The sequence below is a fragment of the Cetorhinus maximus genome, unplaced genomic scaffold, assembly GCF_964194155.1.
Source record: "Cetorhinus maximus unplaced genomic scaffold, sCetMax3.hap1.1 HAP1_SCAFFOLD_872, whole genome shotgun sequence".
Classification (NCBI taxonomy): Eukaryota; Metazoa; Chordata; class Chondrichthyes; order Lamniformes; family Cetorhinidae; genus Cetorhinus; species Cetorhinus maximus.
The window spans coordinates 1-27,500 of NW_027596814.1; the positions used below are offsets into that span (position 1 = coordinate 1).

General features: G+C 50.3%; 1 protein-coding gene across 1 annotated transcript; it reads right to left on the reverse strand.

Annotated features, from left to right (window-relative positions):
* Positions 1–2,735: 2,735 nt before the first annotated feature.
* LOC144674967 (phosphatidylinositol transfer protein beta isoform-like) lies at positions 2,736–20,496 on the reverse strand. The gene is made up of 8 exons (XM_078536057.1): positions 20,368–20,496; positions 18,777–18,807; positions 17,223–17,368; positions 16,057–16,148; positions 14,258–14,265; positions 13,570–13,644; positions 6,538–6,621; positions 2,736–2,828 (listed from the first exon to the last, which is right to left on the reverse strand). Exons 1-8 carry the CDS (start codon positions 20,385–20,387, stop codon positions 2,736–2,738), a joined length of 549 nt encoding a protein of 182 aa, XP_078392183.1. The 5' UTR covers positions 20,388–20,496.
* Between the last annotated feature and the right edge of the window lie 7,004 nt (positions 20,497–27,500).

Here is a 27,500-nt window from a genome sequence, read left to right on the forward strand (position 1 = left end):
AGATGGGGAGAGAGCGAGAGAGAGAGTAAGATGGGGAGAGAGTGAGAGAGAGAGTAAGGGGGGCGGAGAGAGAGAGTAAGATGGGGAGAGAGCGAGAGAGAGAGTAAGATGGGGAGAGAGCGAGAGAGAGAGTAAGATGGGGAGAGAGTGAGAGAGAGAGTAAGATGGGGAGAGAGCGAGAGAGAGAGTAAGGGGGGCGGAGAGAGCGAGAGAGAGAGTAAGATGGGGAGAGAGTGAGAGAGAAAGATGGGGAGAGCGAGAGAGAGAGTAAGGGGGGCGGAGAGAGCGAGAGAGAGAGTAAGGGGGGCGGAGAGAGAGAGTAAGATGGGGAGAGAGCGAGAGAGAGAGTAAGATGGGGAGAGAGCGAGAGAGAGAGTAAGATGGGGAGAGAGTGAGAGAGAGAGAAAGATGGGGAGAGAGCGAGAGAGAGAGAAAGATGGGGAGAGAGCGAGAGAGAGAGAAAGATGGGGAGAGAGCGAGAGAGAGAGTAAGATGGGGAGAGAGCGAGAGAGAGAGTAAGATGGGGAGAGAGTGAGAGAGAGAGTAAGATGGGGAGAGAGTGAGAGAGAGAGTAAGATGGGGAGAGAGCGAGAGAGAGAGTAAGGGGGGCGGAGAGAGCGAGAGAGAGAGTATGATGGGGAGAGAGAGAGAGAGAGTAAGGGGGGCGGAGAGAGAGAGAAAGATGGGGAGAGAGCGAGAGAGAGGGGGTCAGAGAGTGAGAGAAAGAGTAAGGGGGGCGGAGAGAGAGTAAGATGGGGAGAGAGCGAGAGAGAGAGTAAGGGGGGCGGAGAGAGAGAGTAAGATGAGGAGAGAGCGAGAGAGTAAGGGGGGCGGAGAGAGAGAGAAAGATGGGGAGAGAGCGAGAGAGAGAGTAAGGGGGGCAGAGAGAGAGAGTAAGATGGGGAGAGAGCGAGAGAGAGAGTAAGGGGGGCCGAGAGAGAGAGAGAGAGTAAGATGGGGAGAGAGAGAGAGAGTAAGATGGGGAGAGAGAGAGAGAGAGAGTAAGATGGGGAGAGAGAGAGAGAGTAAGATGGGGAGAGAGTGAGAGAGAGAGTAAGATGGGGAGAGAGCGAGAGAGAGAGTAAGGGGGCGGAGAGAGCGAGAGAGAGAGTAAGATGGGGAGAGAGAGAGAGAGAGTAAGGGGGGCGGAGAGAGAGAGAGTAAGATGGGGAGAGAGCGAGAGAGAAAGATGGGGAGAGAGCGAGAGAGAGAGTAAGGGGGCGGAGAGAGAGAGTAAGATGGGGAGAGAGCAAGAGAGAGAGTAAGGGGGGCGGAGAGAGAGAGTAAGGGGGGGCGGAGAGAGAGAGTAAGATGGGGAGAGAGAGAGAGTAAGATGGGGAGAGAGTGAGAGAGAGAGTAAGATGGGGAGAGAGCGAGAGAGAGAGTAAGATGGGGAGAGAGCGAGAGTAAGATGGGGAGACAGTGAGAGAGAGAGTAAGATGGGGAGAGAGCGAGAGAGAGAGTAAGATGGGGAGAGAGCGAGAGAGAGAGTAAGATGGGGAGAGAGCGAGAGAGAGAGTAAGATGGGGAGAGAGAGAGTAAGATGGGGAGAGAGAGAGAGAGAGAGAGTAAGATGGGGAGAGAGTGAGAGAGTAAGATGGGGAGAGAGAGAGTAAGATGGGGAGAGAGAGAGTAAGATGGGGAGAGAGAGAGTAAGATGGGGAGAGAGAGCGAGAGAGAGAGTAAGATGGGGAGAGCGAGCGAGAGAGAGAGTAAGATGGGGATAGAGCGAGAGAGAGAGTAAGATGGGGAGAGAGTGAGAGAGAGAGTAAGATGGGGAGAGAGAGAGTAAGATGGGGAGAGAGAGAGTAAGATGGGGAGAGAGAGCGAGAGAGAGAGTAAGATGGGGAGAGCGAGCGAGAGAGAGAGTAAGATGGGGAGAGCGAGCGAGAGAGAGAGTAAGGGGGGCGGAGAGAGAGAGTAAGATGGGGAGAGAGCGAGAGAGAGAGTAAGATGGGGAGAGAGCAAGAGAGAGAGTAAGATGGGGAGAGAGCGAGAGAGAGAGTAAGATGGGGAGAGAGCGAGAGAGAGAGTAAGATGGGGAGAGAGAGAGAAAGAGAGTAAGATGGGGAGAGAGCGAGAGAGAGAGTAAGATGGGGAGAGAGCGAGAGAGAGAGTAAGATGGGGAGAGAGTGAGAGAAAGAGTAAGATGGGGAGAGAGCGAGAGAGAGAGTAAGATGGGGAGAGAGAGCGAGAGAGAGAGTAAGATGGGGAGAGCGAGCGAGAGAGAGAGTAAGATGGGGAGAGAGCGAGAGAGAGAGTAAGGGGGGCGGAGAGAGAGTAAGATGGGGAGAGAGCGAGAGAGAGAGTAAGGGGGGCGGAGAGAGAGAGAGTAAGATGGGGAGAGAGCGAGAGAGAGAGTAAGGGGGGGCGGAGAGAGAGAGTAAGGGGGGCGGAGAGAGAGAGTAAGATGGGGAGAGAGCGAGAGAGAGTGTAAGGGGGCGGAGAGAGAGAGAGTAAGATGGGGAGAGAGAGAGAGAGAGTAAGGGGGGCGGAGAGAGAGAGTAAGATGGGGAGAGAGCGAGAGAGAGAGTAAGGGGGGGCGGAGAGAGAGAGTAAGATGGGGAGAGAGCGAGAGAGAGAGTAAGATGGGGAGAGAGCGAGAGAGAGAGTAAGATGGGGAGAGAGCAAGAGAGAGAGTAAGGGGGGCGGAGAGAGAGAGAGTAAGATGGGGAGAGAGCGAGAGAGAGAGTAAGGGGGGCGGAGAGAGAGAGTAAGATGGGGAGAGAGCAGAGTTAATGAGCTTCTACCTTCCAAGTGGGGCCCAGGGGGCCTCTGCCTGTCTTTATGGATTTGAAAATTGCTGGATCTTCATCTGATTTGTAATCCTGAGGGGTAGAGAGAGGAAAGAATTCACTCACACTGCACACAGTCCGACCCGCCCTCGCTGTACGCAATCCCAATCCCAAACCCCTTCCCGTACACTCCCACTGTACCCAATCCCAATCCCAAACCCCTTCCCGTACACTCCCACTGTACCCAATCCCAATCCCAAACCCCTTCCCGTTCACTCCCACTGTACACAATCCCAATCCCAAACCTCTTCCCATTCACTCCCAATGTACACAATCCCAATCCCAAACCCATTCACTCCCACTGTACACAATCCCAATCCCCTTCCCATTCACTCCCACTGTACACAATCCCAATCCCCTTCCCATTCACTCCCACTGTACACAATCCCAATCCCAAACCCCTTCCCGTTCACTCCCACTGTACACAATCCCAATGGACCCAAACCCCTTCCCGTTCACTCCCACTGTACACAATCCCAATCCCAAACCCTTTCCCATTCACTCCCACTGTACACAATCCCAATCCCAAACCACTTCCCATTCACTCCCACTGTACACAATCCCAATCCCAATCCCCTTCCCATTCACTCCCACTGTACACAATTCCAATCCCAATCCCTTTCCCGTTCACTCCCACTGTACACAATCCGAATCCCAAACCCCTTTCCATTCACTCCCACTGTACACAATCCCAATCCCAAACCCCTTCCCGTTAACTCCCACTGTACACAATCCCAATGGACCCAAACCCCTTCCCGTTCACTCCCACTGTACACAATCCCAATCCCCTTCCTGTTCATTCCCACTGTACACAATCCCAATGGACCCAAACCCCTTCCTGTTCACTCCCACTGATGACAATCCTAATGGACCCAAACCCCTTCCCGTTCACTCCCACTGTACACAATCCTAATGGACCCAAACCCCTTCCCGTTCACTCCCACTGATGACAATCCTAATGGACCCAAACCCCTTCCCGTTCACTCCCACTGTACACAATCCCAATGGACCCAAACCCCTTCCCGTTCACTCCCACTGTACACAATCCCAATGGACCCAAACCCCTTCCCGTTCACTCCCACTGTACACAATCCCAATGGACCCAAACCCCTTCCCGTTCACTCCCACTGTACACAATCCCATTGGGCCCAAACCCCTTCCCGTTCACTCCCACTGTACACAATCCCAATGGCCCCAAACCCCTTCCCATTCACTCCCACTGTACACAATCCCAATGGACCCAAACCCCTTCACGTTCACTCCCACTGTACACAATCCCAACGGACACAAACCCATTCCCGTTCACTCCCACTGTACACAATCCCAATGGACCCAAACCCCTTCCCGTTCACTCCCACTGTACACAATCCCAACAGAACCAACCCCTTCCCGTTCACTCCCACTGTACACAATCCCAATGGACCCAAACCCCTTCACGTTCACTCCCACTGTACACAATCCCAACGGACACAATCCCCTTCCCGTTCACTCCCACTGTACACAATCCCAATGGACCCAAACCCCTTCCCGTTCACTCCCACTGTACACAATCCCAACGGACACAAACCCCTTCCCGTTCACTCCCACTGTACACAATCCCAATGGACCCAAACCCCTTCCCGTTCACTCCCACTGTACACAATCCCAATGGATCCAAACCCCTTCCCGTTAACTCCCACTGTACACAATCCCAATCCCCTTCCCGTTCACTCCCCCTGTACACAATCCCAATGGACCCAAACCCCTTCCCGTTCACTCCCACTGTACACAATCCCAATGGACCCAAACCCCTTCCCGTTCACTCCCACTGTACTCAATCCCAATGGATCCAAACCCTATCCCGTTCTCTCCCAATGTACACAATCCCAATGGACCCAAACCCCTTCCCGTTCACTCCCACTGTACACAATCGCAATGGACCCAAACCCCTTCCCGTTCACTCCCACTGTACTCAATCCCAATGGATCCAAACCCTTTCCCGTTCACTCCCACTGCACACACTCCCAATGGACCCAAACCCCATCCCGTTCACTCCCACTGTGCACAATCCCAATGGACCCAAACCCCTTCCCGTTCACTCCCACTGTACACAATCCCAATCCCAAACCCTTTCCCATTCACTCCCACTGTACACAATCCCAATCCCAAACCCCTTCCCATTCACTCCCACTGTACACAATCCCAATCCCAATCCCCTTCCCATTCACTCCCACTGTACACAATTCCAATCCCAATCCCTTTCCCGTTCACTCCCACTGTACACAATCCGAATCCCAAACCCCTTTCCATTCACTCCCACTGTACACAATCCCAATCCCAAACCCCTTCCCGTTAACTCCCACTGTACACAATCCCAATGGACCCAAACCCCTTCCCGTTCACTCCCACTGTACACAATCCCAATCCCCTTCCTGTTCACTCCCACTGTACACAATCCCAATGGACCCAAATCCCTTCCTGTTCACTCCCACTGATGACAATCCTAATGGACCCAAACCCCTTCCCGTTCACTCCCACTGTACACAATCCCAATGGACCCAAACCCCTTCCCGTTCACTCCCACTGTACACAATCCCAACAGAACCAACCCCTTCCCGTTCACTCCCACTGTACACAATCCCAATGGACCCAAACCCCTTCGCGTTCACTCCCACTGTACACAATCCCAACGGACACAATCCCCTTCCCGTTCACTCCCACTGTACACAATCCCAATGGACCCAAACCCCTTCCCGTTCACTCCCACTGTACAAAATCCCAACGGACACAAACCCCTTCCCGTTCACACCCACTGTACACAATCCCAATGGACCCAAACCCCTTCCCGTTCACTCCCACTGTACACAATCCCAATGGATCCAAACCCCTTCCCGTTAACTCCCACTGTACACAATCCCAATCCCCTTCCCGTTCACTCCCCCTGTACACAATCCCAATGGACCCAAACCCCTTCCCGTTCACTCCCACTGTACACAATCCCGATGCACCCAAACCCCTTCCCGTTCACTCCCACTGTACACAATCCCAATGGACCCAAACCCCTTCCCGTTCACTCCCACTGTACACAATCCCAATGGACCCAAACCCCTTCCCGTTCACTCCCACTGTACACAATCCCAATGGACCCAAACCCCTTCCCGTTCACTCCCACTGTACATAATCCCTATCCCCTTCCCGTTCACTCCCATAATCCCAATGGACCCAAACCCTTTCCAATCCACTGTACCTTGGCACCTCAATATTACCCACCCTCCATTAAATCTCCCTTCAGCGCCCCCCCTACCCCAGAGGAAAGAGCCCCAGCCTCTCCAATCCCTCCCCCTCTCCAACATTAACGCTCTCCAGGCCCCGGCAGGTCCCTCTGGAAATCTCCTCTCTGGTGCGCCCTCATGTTCCCTATCAGGCAGTGACCGGGATTGGGAACGCTCCTCAGGCTGTGGTCTGGCTCCGGTACTGTCCAACCCGAGCGTCACCGCACGCCCCCCACTCCTGCTCTCGCGCTCGGAGCCCCGGCTGACAAAGGGGACCCTCTGCTACCGTACTTCCCGACCTGCCCTGCTTACCCCCAGGGATATGCCAACGTGATGGGGGGGTGGATTCTATGCATTGTTCAGATGAAGCCCCACACCCACCGGTTTGCATCGAGAGAGGAGAGTTGATGTGCCGATGGGGTGGAGAGATGCTCGGGGGTGGGGGCAGTGTGAGGGGAGGGGTTGGTATTTAAGGCAGCCAAGGTACTCACGTTGCCATAAATATGACTCCGGTCCGCAATGTCGATCGGCAGAACCTCAACCTCCTTCCATTCCTCAGGATCCAGACCATGTACCTAAAATGAGGGCAAAAGGAGCAGGGAGGGAGGAAGGGGAAGCGGGGAGGGAGGGAGGAAGCGAGGAAGAGAGAGGGAGAGAGAGAGATAGAGAGAGAGAGAGAGAGAGAGAGAGAGAGGAGAGACCGGGGAGGGAGGGAGAGAGGAGCGAGCGAGCGGGGAGGGAGGGAGGGGAAGCGGGGAGGGAGGAAGCGAGGAAGAGAGAGAGAGGGAGAGAGAGAGCGGGGAGGAGTGAGCGAGCGGGGAGGGAGGGGAAGCGGGGAAGAGAGAGGGAGAGAGAGAGAGAGTGAGGAGGGAGGAAGAGAAAGAATGCGGGGAGGGAGGGTGGAAGAGAGAGAGAGAAAGCAAGGTGGGTGAGAGGGAGAGAGTGGGGAAGAGAGGGAGAGAGAGAGAGAGAGAGAGAGAGAGAGAGAGAGAGAGCGAGCGGGGAGGGAGAAAGAGAAAGAATGCGGGGAGGGAGGGTGGAAGAGAGAGAGAGAGAGAGAGAGAGGGAGAGAGACGTCAAAGGGTCTAAAATCACAAATTAACCATTGTTGCAAACTGAAAATCTGCTCATTCAACACATGAATGTTATATCACTCGGTTAGTGATCCTCAGAGATACAGGAGTGTAGTGGTTATGTCACTCGGTTAGTGATCCTCAGAGATACAGGAGTGTAGTGGTTATATCACTGGACTAGTAATCCAGAGGGATACAGGAGTGTAGTGGTTATATTACTGGACTAGTAATCCAGAGAGATACAGGAGTGTAGTGGTTATATCACTGGACTAGTAATCCAGAGAGATACAGGAGTGTAGTGGTTATATTACTGGACTAGTAATCCAAAGACATACAGGAGTGTAGTGGTTATATTACTGGACTAGTAATCCAAAAACATACAGGAGTGTAGTGGTTATATCACTGGACTAGTAATCCAGAGGGATACAGTAGTGTAGTGGTTATATTACTGGACTAGTAATCCAGAGGGATACAGTAGTGTAGTGGTTATATTACTGGACTAGTAATCCAGAGGGATACAGGAGTGTGGTGGTTATATCACTGGACTAGTAATCCAGAGAGTTACAGGAGTGTAGTGGTTATATTACTGGACTAGTAATCCAGAGAGATACAGGAGTGTAGTGGTTATATCACTGGACTAGTAATCCAGAGAGATACAGGAGTGTGGTGGTTATATCACTGGACTAGTAATCCAGAGAGATACAGGAGTGTAGTGGTTATATTACTGGACTAGTAATCCAGAGAGATACAGGAGTGTAGTGGTTATATCACTGGACTAGTAATCCAGAGAGATACAGGAGTGTAGTGGTTATATCACTGGACTAGTAATACAGGGAGATACAGGAGTGTAGTGGTTATATCACTGGACTAGTAATCCAGAGGGATACAGGAGTGTAGTGGTTATATCACTGGACTAGTAATACAGGGAGATACAGGAGTGTAGTGGTTATATCACTGGACTAGTAATCCAGAGAGATACAGGAGTGTAGTGGTTATATCACTGGACTAGTAATCCAGAGAGATACAGGAGTGTAGTGGTTATATTACTGGACTAGTAATCCAGAGGGATACAGGAGTGTGGTGGTTATATTACTGGACTAGTAATCCAGAGGGATACAGGAGTGTAGTGGTTATATTACTGGACTAGTAATCCAGAGGGATACAGGAGTGTAGTGGTTATATTACTGGAACAGTGATCCAGAGGGATACAGGAGTGTAGTGGTTATATTACTGGACTAGTGATCCAGAGGGATACAGGAGTGTAGTGGTTATATTACTGGAACAGTGATCCTCAGGGATACAGGAGTGTAGTGGTTATATTACTGGACTAGTAATCCAGAGAGATACAGGAGTGTAGTGGTTATATCACTGGACTAGTAATCCAGAGAGATACAGGAGTGGAGTGGTTATATCACTGGACTAGTAATCCAGAGGGATACAGGAGTGTAGTGGTTATATCACTGGACTAGTAATCCAGAGGGATACAGGAGTGTAGTGGTTATATCACTGGACTAGTAATACAGGGAGATACAGGAGTGTAGTGGTTATATCACTGGACTAGTAATCCAGAGAGATACAGGAGTGTAGTGGTTATACCACTGGACTAGTAATCCAGAGAGATACAGGAGTGTAGTGGTTATATTACTGGACTAGTAATCCAGAGGGATACAGGAGTGTAGTGGTTATATCACTGGACTGGTAATACAGGGAGATACAGGAGTGTAGTGGTTATATTACTGGGCTAGAAATCCAGAGGGATAAAGGAGTGTAGTGGTTATATTACTGGACTAGTAATCCAGAGAGATACAGGAGTGTAGTGGTTATATCACTGGACTGGTAATACAGGGAGATACAGGAGTGTAGTGGTTATATTACTGGGCTAGAAATCCAGAAGGATAAAGGAGTGTAGTGGTTATATTACTGGGCTAGAAATCCAGAGGGATACAGGAGTGCAGTTGTTATATTACTGGACTAGTAATCCAGAGGGATACAGGAGTGTAGTGGTTATATCACTGGGCTAGTAATCCAGAGGGATACAGGAGTGTAGTGGTTATATTACTGGACTATTAATCCAGAGGGATACAGGAGTGTAATGGTTATATCACTGGGCTAGTAATCCAGAGGGATACAGGAGTGTAGTGGTTATATTACTGGACTATTAATCCAGAGGGATACAGGAGTGTAGTGGTTATATCACTGGGCTAGTAATCCAGAGTTACACAGGAGTGTAGTGGTTATATTACTGGACTAGTAATCCAGAGGGATACAGGAGTGTAGTGGTTATATCACTGGACTGGTAATACAGGGAGATACAGGAGTGTAGTGGTTATATTACTGGGCTAGTAATCCAGAGAGATACACAGGAGTGTAGTGGTTATATTACTGGACTGGTAATACAGAGATACACGGGAGTGTAGTGGTTATATCACTGGACTAGTAATCCAGAGAGATACAGGAGTGTAGTGGTTATATTACTGGGCAAGTAATCCAGAGAGATACAGGAGTGTAGTGGTTATATTACTGGGCTAGCAATCCAGAGGGATACAGGAGTGTAGTGGTATATCACTGGGCTAGTAATCCAGAGGGATACAGGAGTGTAGTGGTTATATTACTGGAACAGTGATCCTCAGGGATACAGGAGTGTGGTGGTTATATCACTGGACTAGTAATCCAGAGGGATACAGGAGTGTAGTGGTTATATCACTGGGCTAGTAATCCAGAGGGATACAGGAGTGCAGTGGTTATATTACTGGAACAGTGATCCTCAGGGATACAGGAGTGTAGTGGTTATATTACTGGGCTAGTAATCCAGAGGGATACAGGAGTGTGGTGGTTATATTACTGGACTAGTAATCCAGAGGGATACAGAAGTGTAGTGGTTATATTACTGGACTAGTAATCCAGAGAGATACAGGAGTGTAGTGGTTATATTACTGGGCTAGTAATCCAGAGGGATACAGGAGTGCAGTGGTTATATTACTGGACTAGTAATCCAGAGAGATACAGGAGTGGAGTGGTTATATTACTGGACTAGTAATCCAGAGGGATACAGGAGTGTAGTGGTTATGTTACTGGACTGGTAATCCAGAGGGATACAGGAATGTAGTGGTTACATTACTGGACTAGTAATCCAGAGGGATACAGGAGTGTAGTGGTTATATTACTGGACTGGTAATACAGAGATACACAGGAGTGTAGTGGTTATATCACTGGGCTAGTAATCCAGAGGGATACAGGAGTGTAGTGGTTATATTACTGGACTGGTAATACAGAGATACACGGGAGTGTAGTGGTTATATCACTGGGCTAGTAATCCAGAGGGATACAGGAGTGTAGTGGTTATATCACTGGGCTAGTAATCCAGAGAGATACAGGAGTGTAGTGGCTATATTACTGGGCTAGTAATCCAGAGGGATACAGGAGTGTAGTGGTTATATCACTGGGCTAGTAATCCAGAGGGATACAGGAGTGTAGTGGTTATATTACTGGACTATTAATCCAGAGGGATACAGGAGTGTAGTGGTTATATTACTGGACTGGTAATCCAGAGGGATACAGGAGTGTAGTGGTTATATTACTGGACTGGTAATCCAGAGGGATACAGGAGTGTAGTGGTTATTTGACTGGACTAGTAAACCAGAGAGATACAGGAGTGTAGTGGTTATATTACTGGACTAGTAAACCAGAGAGATACAGGAGTGTAGTGGTTATATTACTGGACTGGTAATACAGAGATACACAGGAGTGTAGTGGTTATATTACTGGACTGGTAATCCAGAGGGATAGAGGAGTGTAGTGGTTATATTACTGGACTGGTAATCCAGAGAGATACAGGAGTGTAGTGGTTATATTACTGGACTGGTAATCCAGAGAGATACAGGAGTGTAGTGGTTATATCACTGGGCTAGTAATCCAGAGGGATACAGGAGTGTAGTGGTTATATCACTGGGCTAGTAATCCAGAGGGATACAGGAGTGCAGTGGTTATATTACTGGAACAGTGATCCTCAGGGATACAGGAGTGTAGTGGTTATATTACTGGGCTAGTAATCCAGAGGGATACAGGAGTGCAGTGGTTATATTACTGGACTAGTAATCCAGAGGGATACAGGAGTGTAGTGGTTATATTACTGGAACAGTGATCCTCAGGGATACAGGAGTGTAGTGGTTATATTACTGGGCTAGTAATCCAGAGGGATACAGGAGTGCAGTGGTTATATTATGGACTATTAATCCAGAGGGATACAGGAGTGTAGTGGTTATATTACTGGACTGGTAATCCAGAGGGATACAGGCGTGTAGTGGTTATATTACTGGACTGGTAATCCAGAGGGATACAGGAGTGTAGTGGTTATTTGACTGGACTAGTAAACCAGAGAGATACAGGAGTGTAGTGGTTATATTACTGGACTGGTAATCCAGAGAGATACACAGGAGTGTAGTGGTTATATTACTGGACTGGTAATCCAGAGGGATACAGGAGTGTAGTGGTTATATCACTGGGCTAGTAATCCAGAGAGATACAGGAGTGTAGTGGTTATATCACTGGACTAGTAATCCAGAGAGATACAGGAGTGTAGTGGTTATATCACTGGGCTAGTAAACCAGAGAGATACAGGAGTGTAGTGGTTATATGACTGGACTGATAATCCAGAGAGATACACAGGAGTGTAGTGGTTATATTACTGGACTGGTAATCCAGAGGGATACAGGAGTGTAGTGGTTATATCACTGGGCTAGTAATCCAGAGAGATACAGGAGTGTAGTGGTTATTTGACTGGACTAGTAAACCAGAGAGATACAGGGGTGTAGTGGTTATATTACTGGACTGGTAATCCAGAGATACACAGGAGTGTAGTGGTTATATTACTGGACTGGTAATCCAGAGGGATACAGGAGTGTAGTGGTTATTTGACTGGACTAGTAAACCAGAGAGATACAGGAGTGTAGTGGTTATATTACTGGACTAGTAAACCAGAGAGATACAGGAGTGTAGTGGTTATATTACTGGACTGGTAATACAGAGATACACAGGAGTGTAGTGGTTATATCACTGGACTGGTAATCCAGAGGGATAGAGGAGTGTAGTGGTTATATTACTGGACTGGTAATCCAGAGATACACAGGAGTGTAGTGGTTATATTACTGGACTGGTAATCCAGAGGGATACAGGAGTGTAGTGGTTATTTGACTGGACTAGTAAACCAGAGAGATACAGGAGTGTAGTGGTTATATTACTGGACTAGTAAACCAGAGAGATACAGGAGTGTAGTGGTTATATTACTGGACTGGTAATACAGAGATACACAGGAGTGTAGTGGTTATATTACTGGACTGGTAATCCAGAGGGATAGAGGAGTGTAGTGGTTATATTACTGGACTGGTAATCCAGAGGGATACAGGAGTGTAGTGGTTATATTACTGGACTAGTAATCCAGAGAGATACAGGATTGTAGTGGTTATATGACTGGACTGGTAATCCAGAGATACACAGGAGTGTAGTGGTTATATTACTGGACTGGTAATCCAGAGGGATACAGGAGTGTAGTGGTTATATTACTGGACTAGTAATCCAGAGGGATACAGGAGTGTAGTGGTTATTTGACTGGACTAGTAATCCAGAGAGATACAGGAGTGTAGTGGTTATATGACTGGACTGGTAATCCAGAGATACACAGGAGTGTAGTGGTTATATTACTGGACTGGTAATCCAGAGGGATACAGGAGTGTAGTGGTTATATTACTGGACTGGTAATCCAGAGGGATACAGGAGTGTAGTGGTTATATTACTGGACTAGTAATCCAGAGGGATACAGGAGTGTAGTGGTTATTTGACTGGACTAGTAATCCAGAGAGATACAGGAGTGTAGTGGTTATATGACTGGACTGGTAATCCAGAGATACACAGGAGTGTAGTGGTTATATTACTGGACTGGTAATCCAGAGGGATACAGGAGTGTAGTGGTTATATTACTGGACTAGTAATCCAGAGGGATACAGGAGTGTAGTAGTTATTTGACTGGACTAGTAATCCAGAGAGATACAGGAGTGTAGTGGTTATATGACTGGACTGGTAATCCAGAGATACACAGGAGTGTAGTGGTTATATGACTGGACTGGTAATACAGAGATACACAGGAGTGTAGTGGTTATATTACTGGACTGGTAATCCAGAGGGATACAGGAGTGTAGTGGTTATATGACTGGACTGGTAATCCAGAGAGATACAGGAGTGTAGTGGTTATATGACTGGACTGGTAATCCAGAGATACACAGGAGTGTAGTGGTTATATTACTGGACTGGTAATCCAGAGATAGGGGAGTGTAGTGGTTATTTGACTGGACTGGTAATCCAGAGATACAGGAGTGTAGCTGTGACTGGAGCACAGATTGTCAGGGATACTCTGTTGGTTCCCCCCTGGATCTCCCATTCTGACCATTCCATACTCACATTCTCCTGTTCCCCAAAGTCAGGCTTGTGCCAAGTTTCAATCTTCAGAAAGAAATCATCTTTCATGTATTCATTCTGTCAGAGAGAGGGAGGGAGACAGTGAGAGATAGTACGTAGACAGGGGCAAAGAGAGAGGGGAGAGAGCGAGAGAGACAGGCAGAGGGAGAGAGAGAGAAACAGGCAGAGGGGGAGAGAGAGAGAGACAGGCAGAGGGGGAGAGAGAGAGAGCGAGAGAGACAGGCAGAGGGGGAGAGAGAGAGAGAGACAGGCAGAGGGGGAGAGAGAGAGACAGGCAGAGGGGGAGAGAGAGAGACAGGCAGAGGGGGAGAGAGAGAGACAGGCAGAGGGGGAGAGAGAGAGACAGGCAGAGGGGGAGAGAGAGAGACAGGCAGAGGGGGAGAGAGAGAGACAGGCAGAGGGGGAGAGAGAGAGACAGGCAGAGGGGAGAGAGAGAGAGACAGGCAGAGGGGGAGAGAGAGAGACAGGCAGAGGGGGAGAGAGAGAGACAGGCAGAGGGGGAGAGAGAGAGACAGGCAGAGGGGGAGAGAGAGAGACAGGCAGAGGGGGGGAGAGAGAGAGAGACGGGGAGAGGGGGAGAGAGAGAGAGACAGGCAGAGAGACAGAGAGAGGGACAGGCAGAGAGAGAGAGAGCGAGAGAGAGAGAGAGACAGAGATTGTACAAACTCACCGTGACAACTGTGCGGTTCCATCAGGTTTCACATGGAAAAGACGGAGACATTATCCGTTAGTGACCGAGACACTCATTCATCCGAGTTCTCAAACCTCTAATTCACAAACAGCCTGACACCATTCATCACACCCCCACACGAACGGACGCAGCCTCACATAGGCGAATTGCTGAGACATTGACTCAGCGAATAGGGTCAGTCAGAGCAGTTCACTGCTCAGAGGGGGAACGTGGACACTTCCTGTCATTGGGACGGGTGCAGTCAGTCTGTCAGTCTTAGTCACGGGGTCAAAAGCTCCCCATTAGCCCTCCAGGGACTAAAAACCCACAGGGGTCAGCGCTGAGGGAGCGCCGCACTGTCGGAGGGTCAGTGCTGAGGGAGCACCGCACTATCGGAGGGTCAGTGCTGAGGGAGGGCCGCACTGTCGGAGGGTCAGTACTGAGGGAGGGCCGCACTGTCGGAGGGTCAGTGCTGAGGGAGCGCCGCACTGTCGGAGGGTCAGCGCTGAGGGAGCGCCCGCACTGTCGGAGGGTCAGTACTGAGGGAGCGCCGCACTGTCAGAGGGTCAATGCTGAGGGAGAGCCGCACCGTCGGAGGGTCAGTGCTGAGGGAGCCCCGCACTGTCGGAGGGTCAGTGCTGAGGGAGCGCCCGCACTGTCGGAGAGTCAGTACTGAGGGAGAGCCGCACTGTCGGAGGGTCAGTGCTGAGGGAGAGCCGCACTGTCGGAGGGTCAGTGCTGAGGTAGCGCCTCACTGTCGGAGCGTCAGTGCTGAGGGAGCACCCGCACTGTCGGAGGGTCAGTACTGAGGTAGCACCGCACTGTCGGAGCGTCAGTGCTGAGGGAGCGCCGCACTGTCAGAGGGTCAGTGCTGAGGGAGCGCCGCACTGTCAGAGGGTCAGTACTGAGGTAGCGTCGCACTGTGGGAGGGTCAGTGCTGAGGGGGCGCCCGCACTGTCGGAGGGTCAGTACTGAGGTAGCGCCGCACTGTCGGAGGAGCAGTGCTGAGGGAGCGCCCGCACTGTCGGAGGGTCAGTACTGAGGTAGCGCCGCACTGTCGCAGCGTCAGTGCTGAGGGAGCGCCGCACTGTCGGAGGGTCAGTGTTGAAGGAGAGCCGCACTGTCGGAGGAGCAGTGCTGAGGGAGCGCCCGCACTGTCGGAGGGTCAGTGCTGAGGGAGCGTCGCGCTGTCGGAGGGTCAGCGCTGAGGGAGCGCCGCGCTGTCAGAGGGTCAGTGCCGAGGGAGCGCCGCGCTGTCGGAGGGTCAGTGCCGAGGGAGCGCCGCGCTGTCGGAGGGTCAGTGCCGAGGGAGCGCCGCGCTGTCGGAGGGTCAGTGCTGAGGGAGCGCCGCGCTGTCGGAGGGTCAGTGCCGAGGGAGCGCCGCGCTGTCGGAGGGTCAGTGCTGAGGGAGCGCCGCACTGTGGGAGGGTCAGTACTGAGGTAGCGCCGCACTGTCGGAGCGTCAGTGCTGAGGGACCGCCGCACTGTCGGAGGGTCAGTGCTGAGGGAGAGCCGCATTGTCGGAGGAGCAGTGCTGAGGGAGCGCCCGCACTGTCGGAGGGTCTGTGCTGAGGGAGCGTCGCACTGTCAGAGGGTCAGTGCTGAGGGAGCGCCGCACTGTCGGAGGGTCAGTACTGAGGGAGCGCCGCACTGTCGGAGCGTCAGTACTAAGGTAGCGCCGCACTGTCGGAGGGTCAGTACTGAGGGAGCGTCGCACTGTCGGAGGGTCAGTGCTGAGGGAGCGCCGTGCTGGAGGGGATGGATTGAGGGGACGTGTATCTGGGATTTAGTCGTTTTACCTGTGCGACAGTATGGATAGGCATTCCATGCCTTCTCATGGACAACCAGAGATCCCTCAGGTGCAATCAGTCGAATAAACTGGGGCACTTTACTGAGAGAGAAAACAGGGCATAAGTAAAAAAATATCAAACAGTCAAATATTTCACCAGAACACACAGCACGGGGTTAGATACAGAGTAAAGCTCCCTCTACACCGTCCCCATCGAACACTCGCAGGACAGGTACAGCACAGGGTTAGATACAGAGTAAAGCTCCCTCTACACTGTCCCCATCAAACACTCCCAGGACAGGTACAGCACGGGGTTAGATACAGAGTAAAGCTCCCTCTACACCGTCCCCATCAAACACTCCCAGGACAGGTACAGCACGGGGTTAGATACAGAGTAAAGCTCCCGCTACACTGTCCCCATCAAACACTCCCAGGACAGGTACAGCACGGGGTTAGATACAGAGTAAAGCTCCCTCTACACTGGCCCATCAAACACTCCCAGGACAGGTAAAGCACAGGGTTAGATACAGAGTAAAGCTCCCTCTACACTTTCCACATCAAACACTCCCAGGACAGGTACAGCACGGGGTTAGATACAGAGTAAAGCTCCCTCTACACTGTCCCCATCAAACACTCCCAGGACAGGTACAGCACAGGGTTAGATACAGAGTAAAGCTCCCTCTACACTGGCCCCATCAAACACTCCCAGGACAGGTACAGCACGGGGTTAGATACAGAGTAAAGCTCCCTCTACACCGTCCCCATCAAACACTCCCAGGACAGGTACAGCACGGGGTTAGATACAGAATAAAGCTCCCTCTACACTGTCCCCATCAAACACTCCCAGGACAGGTACAGCACGGGGTTAGATACAGAGTAAAGCTCCCTCTACACTGTCCCCATCAAACACTCCCAGGACAGGTACAGCACGGGGTTAGATACAGAGTAAAGCTCCCTCTACACTGTCCCCATCAAACACTCCCAGGGCAGGTACAGAACGGGGTTAGATACAGAGTGAATCTCCCTCTACACCGTCCCCATCAAACACTCCCAGGACAGGGAGGGTTCCTTCACTCCCTCTATGGTGTTGGATTAATTCCCAGATATTGAATGGTCAGTGACTGAGTCACTGTCCCACCCACTCCCAGTCTGTAAGCCTCTGAAAACGTCACTCACTTCTCCAGATAGTAGATTTTGTGTGTGTACTGTCCCCTCTCGCCATCCTTCTCATATGGCTCATTTGTTAAGACCTCGATTCCATCACCACCTCCTGTGTTATTCTTGCTGGCCTCAGCTACTGAATACAGCTGGCCGACTTGATACTAACAGAGCAGGGGAGAAAACAGCTTAGTGTACACTCGAGAATAAACAACATTCACTCCTACGGCATCAAACACTCCCAGGACAGGTACATCACGGGGTTAGATATAGAGTAAAGCTCCCTCTACACTGTCCCCACCAAACACTTTCAGGACAGGTACAGCACAGGGTTAGATAGAGAGTAAAGCTCCCTCTACACTGTCCCCATCAAACACTCCCAGGACAGGTACAGCACAGGGTTAGATACAGAGTAAAGCTCCCTCTACACTGTCCCCATCAAACACTCCCAGGACAGGTACAGCACGGGGTTAGATACAGGGTAAATCTCCCTCTACACTGTCCCCATCAAACGCTCCCAGGACAGGTACAGCACGGGGTTAGATACAGAGTAAATCTCCCTCTACACTGTCCCCATCAAACACTCCCAGGACAGGTACAGCACGGGGTTAGATACAGAGTAAAGCTCCCTCTACTCCGTCCCCCATCAAACACTCCCAGGGCAGGTACAGCACCGGGTTAGATCCAGAGTAAAGCTCCCTCTACACTGTGCCTATCAAACACTCCCAGGACAGGTACAGCACGGGGTTAGATACAGAGTAAAGCTCCCTCTACACCGTCCCCAGCAAACACTCCCAGGACAGGTACAGCACGGGGTTAGATACAGAGTAAATCTCCCTCTACACTGTCCCCATCAAACACTCCCAGGACAGGTACAGCACGGGGTTAGATACAGAGTAAAGCTCCCTCTACTCCGTCCCCCATCAAACACTCCCAGGGCAGGTACAGCACCGGGTTAGATCCAGAGTAAAGCTCCCTCTACACTGTGCCTATCAAACACTCCCAGGACAGGTACAGCACGGGGTTAGATACAGAGTAAAGCTCCCTCTACACCGTCCCCAGCAAACACTCCCAGGACAGGTACAGCACGGGGTTAGATACAGAGTAAAGCTCCCTCTACACTGTCCCCATCAAACACTCCCAGGACAGGTACAGCACGGGGTTAGATACAGAGTAAAGCTCCCTCTACACCGTCCCCATCAAACACTCCCAGGACAGGTACAGCACGGGGTTAGATACAGAGTAAAGCTCCCTCTACACTGTCCCCATCAAACACTCCCAGGACAGGGACAGCACGGGGTTAGATACAGAGTAAAGCTCCCTCTACACTGTCCCCATCAAACACTCCCAGGACAGGTACAGCACGGGGTTAGATATAGAGTAAAGCTCCCTCTACACTGTCCCCATCAAACACTCCTAGGACAGGTACAGCACGGGCTTAGATACAGAGTGAATCTCCCTCTACACCAGGACAGGTACAGCATGGGTTTGGATACAGAGTAAAATCCCTGTCACCAGTCAGTCGGAAGTGCGGAGGGGAAATGCAGTCTGGCCCAGTGTACAGCAACTTACCTCTTCCACTGAGCAGGGGAGGAGGATCCGACTAAATTGAGGATAAAAAGGAGAAGGAGAGAGAGAGAATATTGTTAGAGTTTCAGCGGAGAACTGTGCACAGTGACAGAGGAACACAATCCAAAATATATCACTTCAAACATCAGCTGTACTGTCCACCTCCCCAGAGACGGCATGTACACTGACTCTCCCCAGTCAGAGTCAGAGAGACTCCCACACCCCCATATACACTGACTCTCCCCAGTCAGAGTCAGGGAGGCTCCCACACCCCCATATACACTGACTCTCCCCAGTCAGAGTCAGGGAGGCTCCCACACCCCCATGTACACTGACTCTCCCCAGTCAGAGTCAGAGAGACTCCCACACCCCCATATACACTGACTCTCCCCAGTCAGAGTCAGGGAGGCTCCCACACCCCCATATACACTGACTCTCCCCAGTCAGAGTCAGGGAGGCTCCCACACCCCCATATACACTGACTCTCCCCAGTCAGAGTCAGGGAGGCTCCCACACCCCCATATACACTGACTCTCCCCATCCATTCCCTCGCCTCCCACTCCCCCATATACACTGACTCTCCCCATCCATTCCCTCGCCTCCCACACCCCCATATACACTGACTCGCCCCCACCCATTCCCTCGCCTCCCACACCCCCATATACACTGACTCTCCCCACCCATTCCCTCGCCTCCCACTCCCCCATATACACTGACTCTCCCCCACCCATTCCCTCGCCTCCCACACCCCCATATACACTGACTCTCCCCACCCATTCCCTCGCCTCCCACACCCCCATATACACTGACTCTCCCCATCCATTCCCTCACCTCCCACTCCCCCATATACACTGACTCTCCCCATCCATTCCCTCGCCTCCCACACCCCCATATACACTGACTCTCCCCACCCATTCCCTCGCCTCCCACACCCCCAAGGAGAAGCAGCGGGAATGAGGCAGACAGGGGGTTGAAGGGGGTATAGGGGGAGATGATGGGGGAAACGGTGGGAATCGGGTAGACGAAGAGATGGGGGGAGGGTAATGGGGGAGTCGGGTTGGCGGGGGGTCTGGGGAGCGGAGGGGGGAGTGGAGGGTAATGGGGGGAGGGTAATGGGGGAGTCGGGTAGCCGGGGGGGTTCGGGGGTTAATGGGGGAGACGGTGGGAATTGGGTAGACGGTGGGGGTGAGGGGTAGACGGTGGGGGTGAGGGGTAGACGGGGGGGTCTGGGGTAGACGGTGGGGGTGAGGGGTAGACGGGGGGGTGAGGGGTAGACGGGGGGTCTGGGGTGGGGGGCGGTGAGGAGGGGGGGGATGGGGGGTAAAAACAGGGGGACGGGAGGGGAGGGGTGGGTCCCCCCTCCATGAATCGCGACCCCTCCCCATGACCCCAGATTGACCCCTCCCAATGACCCCCCTTTAACCCCCTCCCAACCCCCCCCTTCCTCCCTAATCCACCCCCTCCTCCCATTGTCTGGCCTGGGAGGACTGGGCTGGTCCTCCCACTCCCTGGCCCCCACCTCCCAGGGGAGTTGGTCGGGGAGGGGGGTTCAGGTTGGGGTTGGTTGCCTCTTGCCTCCCGGACCCTCACTCACTATTCTTTGATCAGCACCATCTTCCCCCCCCCGAGCAGCCGCCGGACCGGAAACAGGAAGTCGGACCAGGCCCCGAGCCGGCGCCGCCGACGCGCTGAGGTCACTGCCGGGCTAAGGCCCGGCCGTGTCACTTCCGCCTGCCTGGGCGCGGGGGGGGCGGGGGGGGGGAGGAGGACGTTCGGCGCAACGTCATCAGAGCGCGCCGGAGAAATGAGGAAAGACCCCGGCGTTGTCGCAGATGAAAAGGGTCAATTGATAATGAACAAAATAATTTATCAATAATCAATTTATCAATAATATCAAACTTATAATTATCATTAATACAATCATTAATCAATAATGTAACTACTTAGTGTTATAATTAATACAATAATTCAATAATAGCAATAAAACTAATTATTAATACAATAATGAATAATTTATCAATAATCAATCATTTATCAATAATAAAACTACTTAGAATTATAATTAATACAATAATTTATCAATAATTTATCAATGTCAACAATAAAACTATTTAGAATTATTAATACAATAATTTATCAATAATATCAATAATAAAACTAATTATAATTTTAATTAATAAAATAATTTATCAATAATCAAGTTATCAATAATATCAATCAAACTTATAATTATCATTAATACAATCATTAATCAATAATTTATCAGTAATGTAACTACTTAGTGTTATAATTAACACAATAATTCATAAATAATCAATAATGTCAATCAAACATTATTAATACAATAATTAATAATTTATCAATAATCAATAATAAAACTACTTAGAATTATTATTAATACAATCATTTATCAATGTCAACAATAAATCTATTTAGCATTATTACTAAAACAATAATTTATCAATAATCAATCATTTATCAATAATAAAACTACTTAGAATTATAATTTATACAATAATTAATAATTTATCAATGTCAACAATAAAACTATTTAGAATTATAATACAATAATTTATCAATAACAAATAATATAAATAATAAAACTAATTATAATTTTAATTAATAAAATAATTTATCAATAATGTCAATTGTAAAACTACTTAGAATTATAATTAATACAGTAATTTATCAATAATAAACTAATTATAATTTTAATAAAATAATTTATCAATAATCAATAATTTATCAATAATGTCAATAATAAAACTACTTAGAATTATAATTAGTACAGTAATTTATCAATAATAATAATCAAGCTACTTAGAATTGTAATTAATAATCATTTATCAATAATGAAACTACTTACAATGATAATTAATACAATAATTTATCGATAATGTCACGAATAAAACTACTTAGGTTATTATTAATACAACAATTTATCAATAATGTCAATAATAAAACGACTTATAATTATAATTAATACAAAAATTCATTAATAATCAATAATATCAATAATAAAACTACCTCGAATGCTGAAGGAAGTCAGGGAGGAGATAGCAGATGCTCGGAGGATGATTTTCCAATCTTCACTAGATACAGGGAGGCACCGGAGGACTGGAGAAATATAAACGTAGTTCCATTGTTTAAAAAGGGATCAAAGGAAATGCCAAACAATTATAGGCCAGTTAGTCTTACATCGGTGGTGAGCAAATTAGTAGAATCAATCCTGAGAGACAGGATTAACTGTCATGTGGAAAGGCATGGACTAGTCAGGGATGGTCAGCATGGGTTTGTTAAAGGAAGGTCTTGCCTCACAAGTTTGATTGAATTCTTTGAGGAAGTGACAAGAAGGGTTGATGAAGGTAGTGCAGTGGATGTTGTGTACATGGATTGTAGCAAGGCATTTGACAAGGTCCCACATGGCAGATTGGTCAGGAAAGTAAAAGCCCATGGGATTCAGGGTAATGTGGCAAACTGGATAAAAGGTTGGCTTTGTAACAGGAAACAAAGGGTAATGGTCGATGGATGCCCTTGCGAATGGAAAGTTGTCTCAAGTGGTGTTCCACAGGGCTCGGTGTTGGGACCCTTGCTGTTTGTGTTATTATATTAACGATTTGGACGTGAACATGGGGGGCACGATTGGGAAATTTGCAGATGACACAAAGATTGGACGAGTAGTGGATCGTGTAGAGCCATAATCTCCAAAACGATGTAGATGGGTTGGTGGAGTGGGCGGTAAAGTGGCAGATGGATTTTAACATAGAGAAGTGTGAGGTCATACATTTAGGGAGGTCAAACAGTTACAGGGATTACACAATAAATGGGAATATACTAAGAGGGGGAGATGAAGTGAGAGATCTTGGCGTACAAGTGCACAGGTCCCTGAAGGCAGCAGTTCAAGTAGACAAGGTTGTAAAGAAGGCATATGGAATGCCCTCCTTCATTGGCAGAGGTATAGAATATAAAAGTAAGGATATAATGCTGGAATGGTGAGGCCACAACTGGAGTATTGTGTGCAGTTCTGGTCACCACATTACAGGAAGGATGTAATAGCTCTGGAGAGAGTGCAGAGGAGGTTTACAAGAATGTTGCCAGGGTTAGAAAAGTGTAGCTGCGAGGAGAGATTGGATAGGTTGGGGTTATTTTCCTCAGGATGAAGAAGGCTGAGAGGTGACGTGATTGAGGTGTACAAAATTATGAGGGGAATAGATAGAGTGGACAGGATAAAATTGCTTCCCTTGATGGAGAATTCTAGAACCATGGTACATAGATTCAAGATAAGTGGCAGAAGGTGTAGGGGGGACATGAGGAAGAACTTTTTTACACAGAGGGTAGTGGGTGTCTGGAATTCGCTGCCCAAGTTGGTGGTAGAGGCAGAAACTCTAAACTCTTTTAAAAAGTACCTGGATCTGCACCTTAAGTGCTGTAAACTGCAGGGCGATGGGCCGGGTGCAGGAAGGTGGGATTAGAAAGGGCGCCTGGGTGTCCTCGGGCTGGCATGGACAAGATGGGCCGAATGGCCTTCTGTGCTGTAACATTTCCATGGTTCTAAGTATAATTAACACAATAACTTATAAATTATCAATATCAAGAATAAAACTACTTCGAATTATAATGAATACAATAATTTATTAATCAATAATAAAACTAATTATAATTAATACAATAATGTATCACTGTACCAAATTATTAGAAGTAATCTAATAGTTATAGTTAACCTAATCAATAATCTATAATTGATCAATATTCACAACGGCTGTAAATGGTAAAGGATCTATCAGTTGGATTAATAAATTAATACAATGAATATCCAATAATTTATAATCAATAATCACTCATTAATCAATGTTAATAATAAAAGTGCAATAGTGCCGATGAATAAGATTATTGAAACAAATTGTATTTAATTGTCACTGTATTTAATTTTAACATTTACACTCTTAACATGACGAATAATTTCAGAATAATCGTAAATCGCCTGAAACTAATGTAAAGAATAGAACAACTGTGGTCTGGGTGAAAATAATTGTAATTAGAAAGAATTAATGAGCAACCAATGATTTATACAGAATCACAACGGTCACGTGGGAGTACGAGATGTCAGTGCTGCTGAAAAGTGAGACAATGTGCGGAGGATTCCCATTTTGCACTCATCAGGACTGATGGAAGGACACCAGACGTCAGCCCTGAGAGGGGAAAGGGAGCTCACCCCTTCACAAGTCGACCAGCATTGCCATGGAGAAGGAAGCAGGGAACCTGAGGCTACTCAAGCTCCTGGGTAAATCATCGAATGTTCCTTGATCATATTCCTTTAGTGTGCAGAGGATGCGTCACTGTGTAACAATGTGTGTTGCTTCGAGCACGTACAAATGAGCGGCGTTACGACCTTGGTGGATGTAAATTGGGGAAGCGCCGCACTGTCGGAGGGTCAGTGCTGAGGGAGAGCGCCGCACTGTCCGAGGGTCAGTACTGAGGGAGAGCCGCGCTGTCGGAGGGTCAGTGCTGAGGGAGCGCCGCACTGTCGGAGGGTCAGTGCTGAGGGAGCGCCGGACTGTCGGAGGGTCAGTACTGAGGGAGCGCCGCACTGTCGGAGAGTCAGTATTGATTGAGCGCCGCACTGTCAGAGGGTCAGTGCTGAGGGAGCGCCGCACTGTCGGAGGGTCAGTGCTGAGTGAGCGCCGCACTGTCGGAGGGTCAGTGCTGAGGGAGCGCCGCACTGTCGGAGGGTCAGTGCAGAGGGGGCGCCGCACTGTTGGAGGGTCAGTGCTGAGGGAGTGCCGCACTGTCGGAGGGTCAGTGCTGAGGGAGCGCCGTGCTGTTGGAGGGTCAGTGCTGAGGGAGCGCTGCACCGTCGGAGGGTCAGTGCTGAGGGAGCGCCGCACCGTCGGAGGGTCAGTGCTGAGGGAGCGCCGCACTGTCGGAGGGTCAGTGCTATGGGAGCGCCGCACTGTCGGAGGGTCAATGCCGAGGGAGCGTCGCATTGTCGGAGGGTCAGTACTGAGGGAGCGCCGCACTGTCGGAGGGTCAGTGCTGAGGGAGCGCCGCACTGTCGGAGGGTCAGTGCCGAGGGAGCGCCACATTGTCGGAGGGTCAGTACTGAGGGAACGCCACACTGTCGGACGGTTAGTGCTGAGGGAGCGCCGCACTGTCGGAGGGTCAGTGCTGAGGGAACGCCACATTGTCAGAGGGTCAGTACTGAGGGAGCGCCGCACTGTCGGAGGGTCAGTGCTGAGGGAGCACCGCACTGTCGGAGGGTCAGTGCCGAGGGAGCGCCACATTGTCGGAGGGTCAGTACTGAGGGAGCGCCGCACTGTCGGAGGGTCAGTGCTGAGGGAGCGCCGTGCTGTCGGAGGGTCAGTGCTGAGGGAGCGCCGCACTGTCGGAGGGTCAGTACTGAGGGAGCGCCACACTGTCGGAGGGTCAGTACTGCGGGAGAGCCGCACTGTCGGAGGGTCAGTACTGAGGGAGCGCCGCACTGTCGGAGGGTCAGTGCTGAGGGAGCGCCGCACTGTCGGAGGGTCAGTACTGAGGGAGCCCCGCACTGTCGGAGGGTCAGTACTGCGGGAGAGCCGCACTGTCGGAGGGTCAGTACTGAGGGAGCGCCGCACTGTCGGAGGGTCAGTGCTGAGGGAGCGCCGCACTGTCGGAGGTTCAGCGCTGAGGGAGCGCCGCACTGTCGGAGGGTCAGCGCTGAGGGAGCGCCGCACTGTCGGAGGGTCAGTGCTGAGGGAGGGATGATTGGAGTCAGTATCACATTGCTGCTTGTGGGATCTTGCTGTGCATTAATTGTCTGTCGCGATCCCTGCATTTCAGGATTAGTCCTTCGTTGGTCAATAAACACTCTGGCAAGTCCAAGGAGGTGTGAGGTGATCTGGTATTGGATGTGTTTAATCACGAGGACAGGACAAGCAGATGAGTCTTGTTGTACTGGGGGCCCTTGAGGTGATCTGATCGGGTGGCGGTGGGGGGGGTTTAAGGTGATTATAGGATTCGATAGGGTCGACGGAGAGAAACTATTGCCCCTGGGAGGGAGAGGGGGGTAATAGGCCAGGACGAGGAGGTTAAAGTTCGAGCCAGGCCGCTCGGTGTGAGGGAAGGTCAGGAAACACTTCCCCACCCAAAGGGGAGCGGACCCTGTATCTCTCCCTCTCTCTCTCTCTCTGTCTCTCACACACTAAAATGGCGTCCGTACCGGGTACAAATTAATTCATGAGTGAGATGGATAGATTGTTGTGGGTTGGGGGGTGGTGGGGGTGAGTGAGGGATATGGAACATGGGAGGGTAAATGGAATCGTGATACAGTCCAGCCATGGTCTGACAGAGCGCTGGAACAGACTCGAGAGGGGCTGAATGGCCTCTTGTTCCTGTGGAACAGGCTCGAGAGGGGCTGAATGGCCTCCTCCTGTTCCTGTGTAACAGGCTGGAGAGGGGCTGAATGGCCTCTTGTTCCTATGTAACAGCCTGGAGAGGGGCTGAATGGCCTCCTGTTGTTCCTGTGTAACAGGCTGGAGAGGGACTGAATGGCCTCCTCCTGTTCCTGTGTAACAGGCTGGAGAGGGGCTGAATGGCCTCCTCCTGTTCCTGTGTAACAGGCTGGAGAGGGGCTGAATGGCCTCCTCCTGTTCCTGTGTAACAGGCTGGAGAGGGGCTGAATGGCCTCCTCCTGTTCCTGTGTAACAGGCTGGAGAGGGGCTGAATGGCCTCCTCCTGTTCCTGTGTAACAGGCTGGAGAGGGGCTGAATGGCCTCCTCCTGTTCCTGTGTAACAGGCTGGAGAGGGGCTGAATGGCCTCCTGTTCCATCCCTTGTTCTCTGCAGGAGAGTCTGTTTTCCGGATGAATGTTTAATCTCTGGGGTGATGCACTGGAGCCCAGAACAATCTATCGATCTATTCTGTCAGGGGCTCCAGAGGCTCTGGGAACTCTCGTCAACGACAATATCGATACACAACCAGACTAGAAAGAGGAACAGCAGGAGGCCATTCAGCCCCTCTCCAGCCTGTTACACAGGAACAGGAGGAGGCCATTCAGCCCCTCTCCAGCCTGTTGTACAGGAACAGGAGGAGGCCATTCAGCCCCTCTCCAGCCTGTTAAACAGGAACAGGAGGAGGCCATTCAGCCCCTCTCCAGCCTGTTAAACAGGAACAGGAGGAGGCCATTCAGCCCCTCTCCAGCCTGTTACACAGGAACAGGAGGAGGCCATTTAGCCCCTCTCCAGCCTGTTACACGGGAACAGGAGACGGCCATTCAGCCCCTCTCGAGCATGTTACACAGGAACAGGAGGAGGCCATTCAGCCCCTCTCGAGCCTGTTACACAGAAACAAGAGGCCATTCGGCCCCTCTTCAGCCTGTTACACAGGAACAGGAGGCCACTCAGCCTCTCTCGAGCCTGTTACACAGAAACAAGAGGCCATTCAGCCCCTCTCGAGCCTGTTACACAGAAACAAGAGGCCATTCAGCCCCTCTTGAGCCTGTTACACAGAAACAAGAGGCCATTCAGCCCCTCTCAAGCCTGTTACACAGGAACAAGAGGCCATTCGGCCCCTCTCCAGCCTATTACACGAACAGGAGGAGGCCATTCAGCCCCTCTCGAGCCTGTTCCACAGGAACAGGAGGAGGCCATTCAGCCCCTCTCGCGCCTGTTCCACAGAAACAAGAGGCCATTCAGCCCCTCTCGAGTCTGTTCCAGCGCTCTGTCAGACCATGGCTGGACTGTATCACGATTC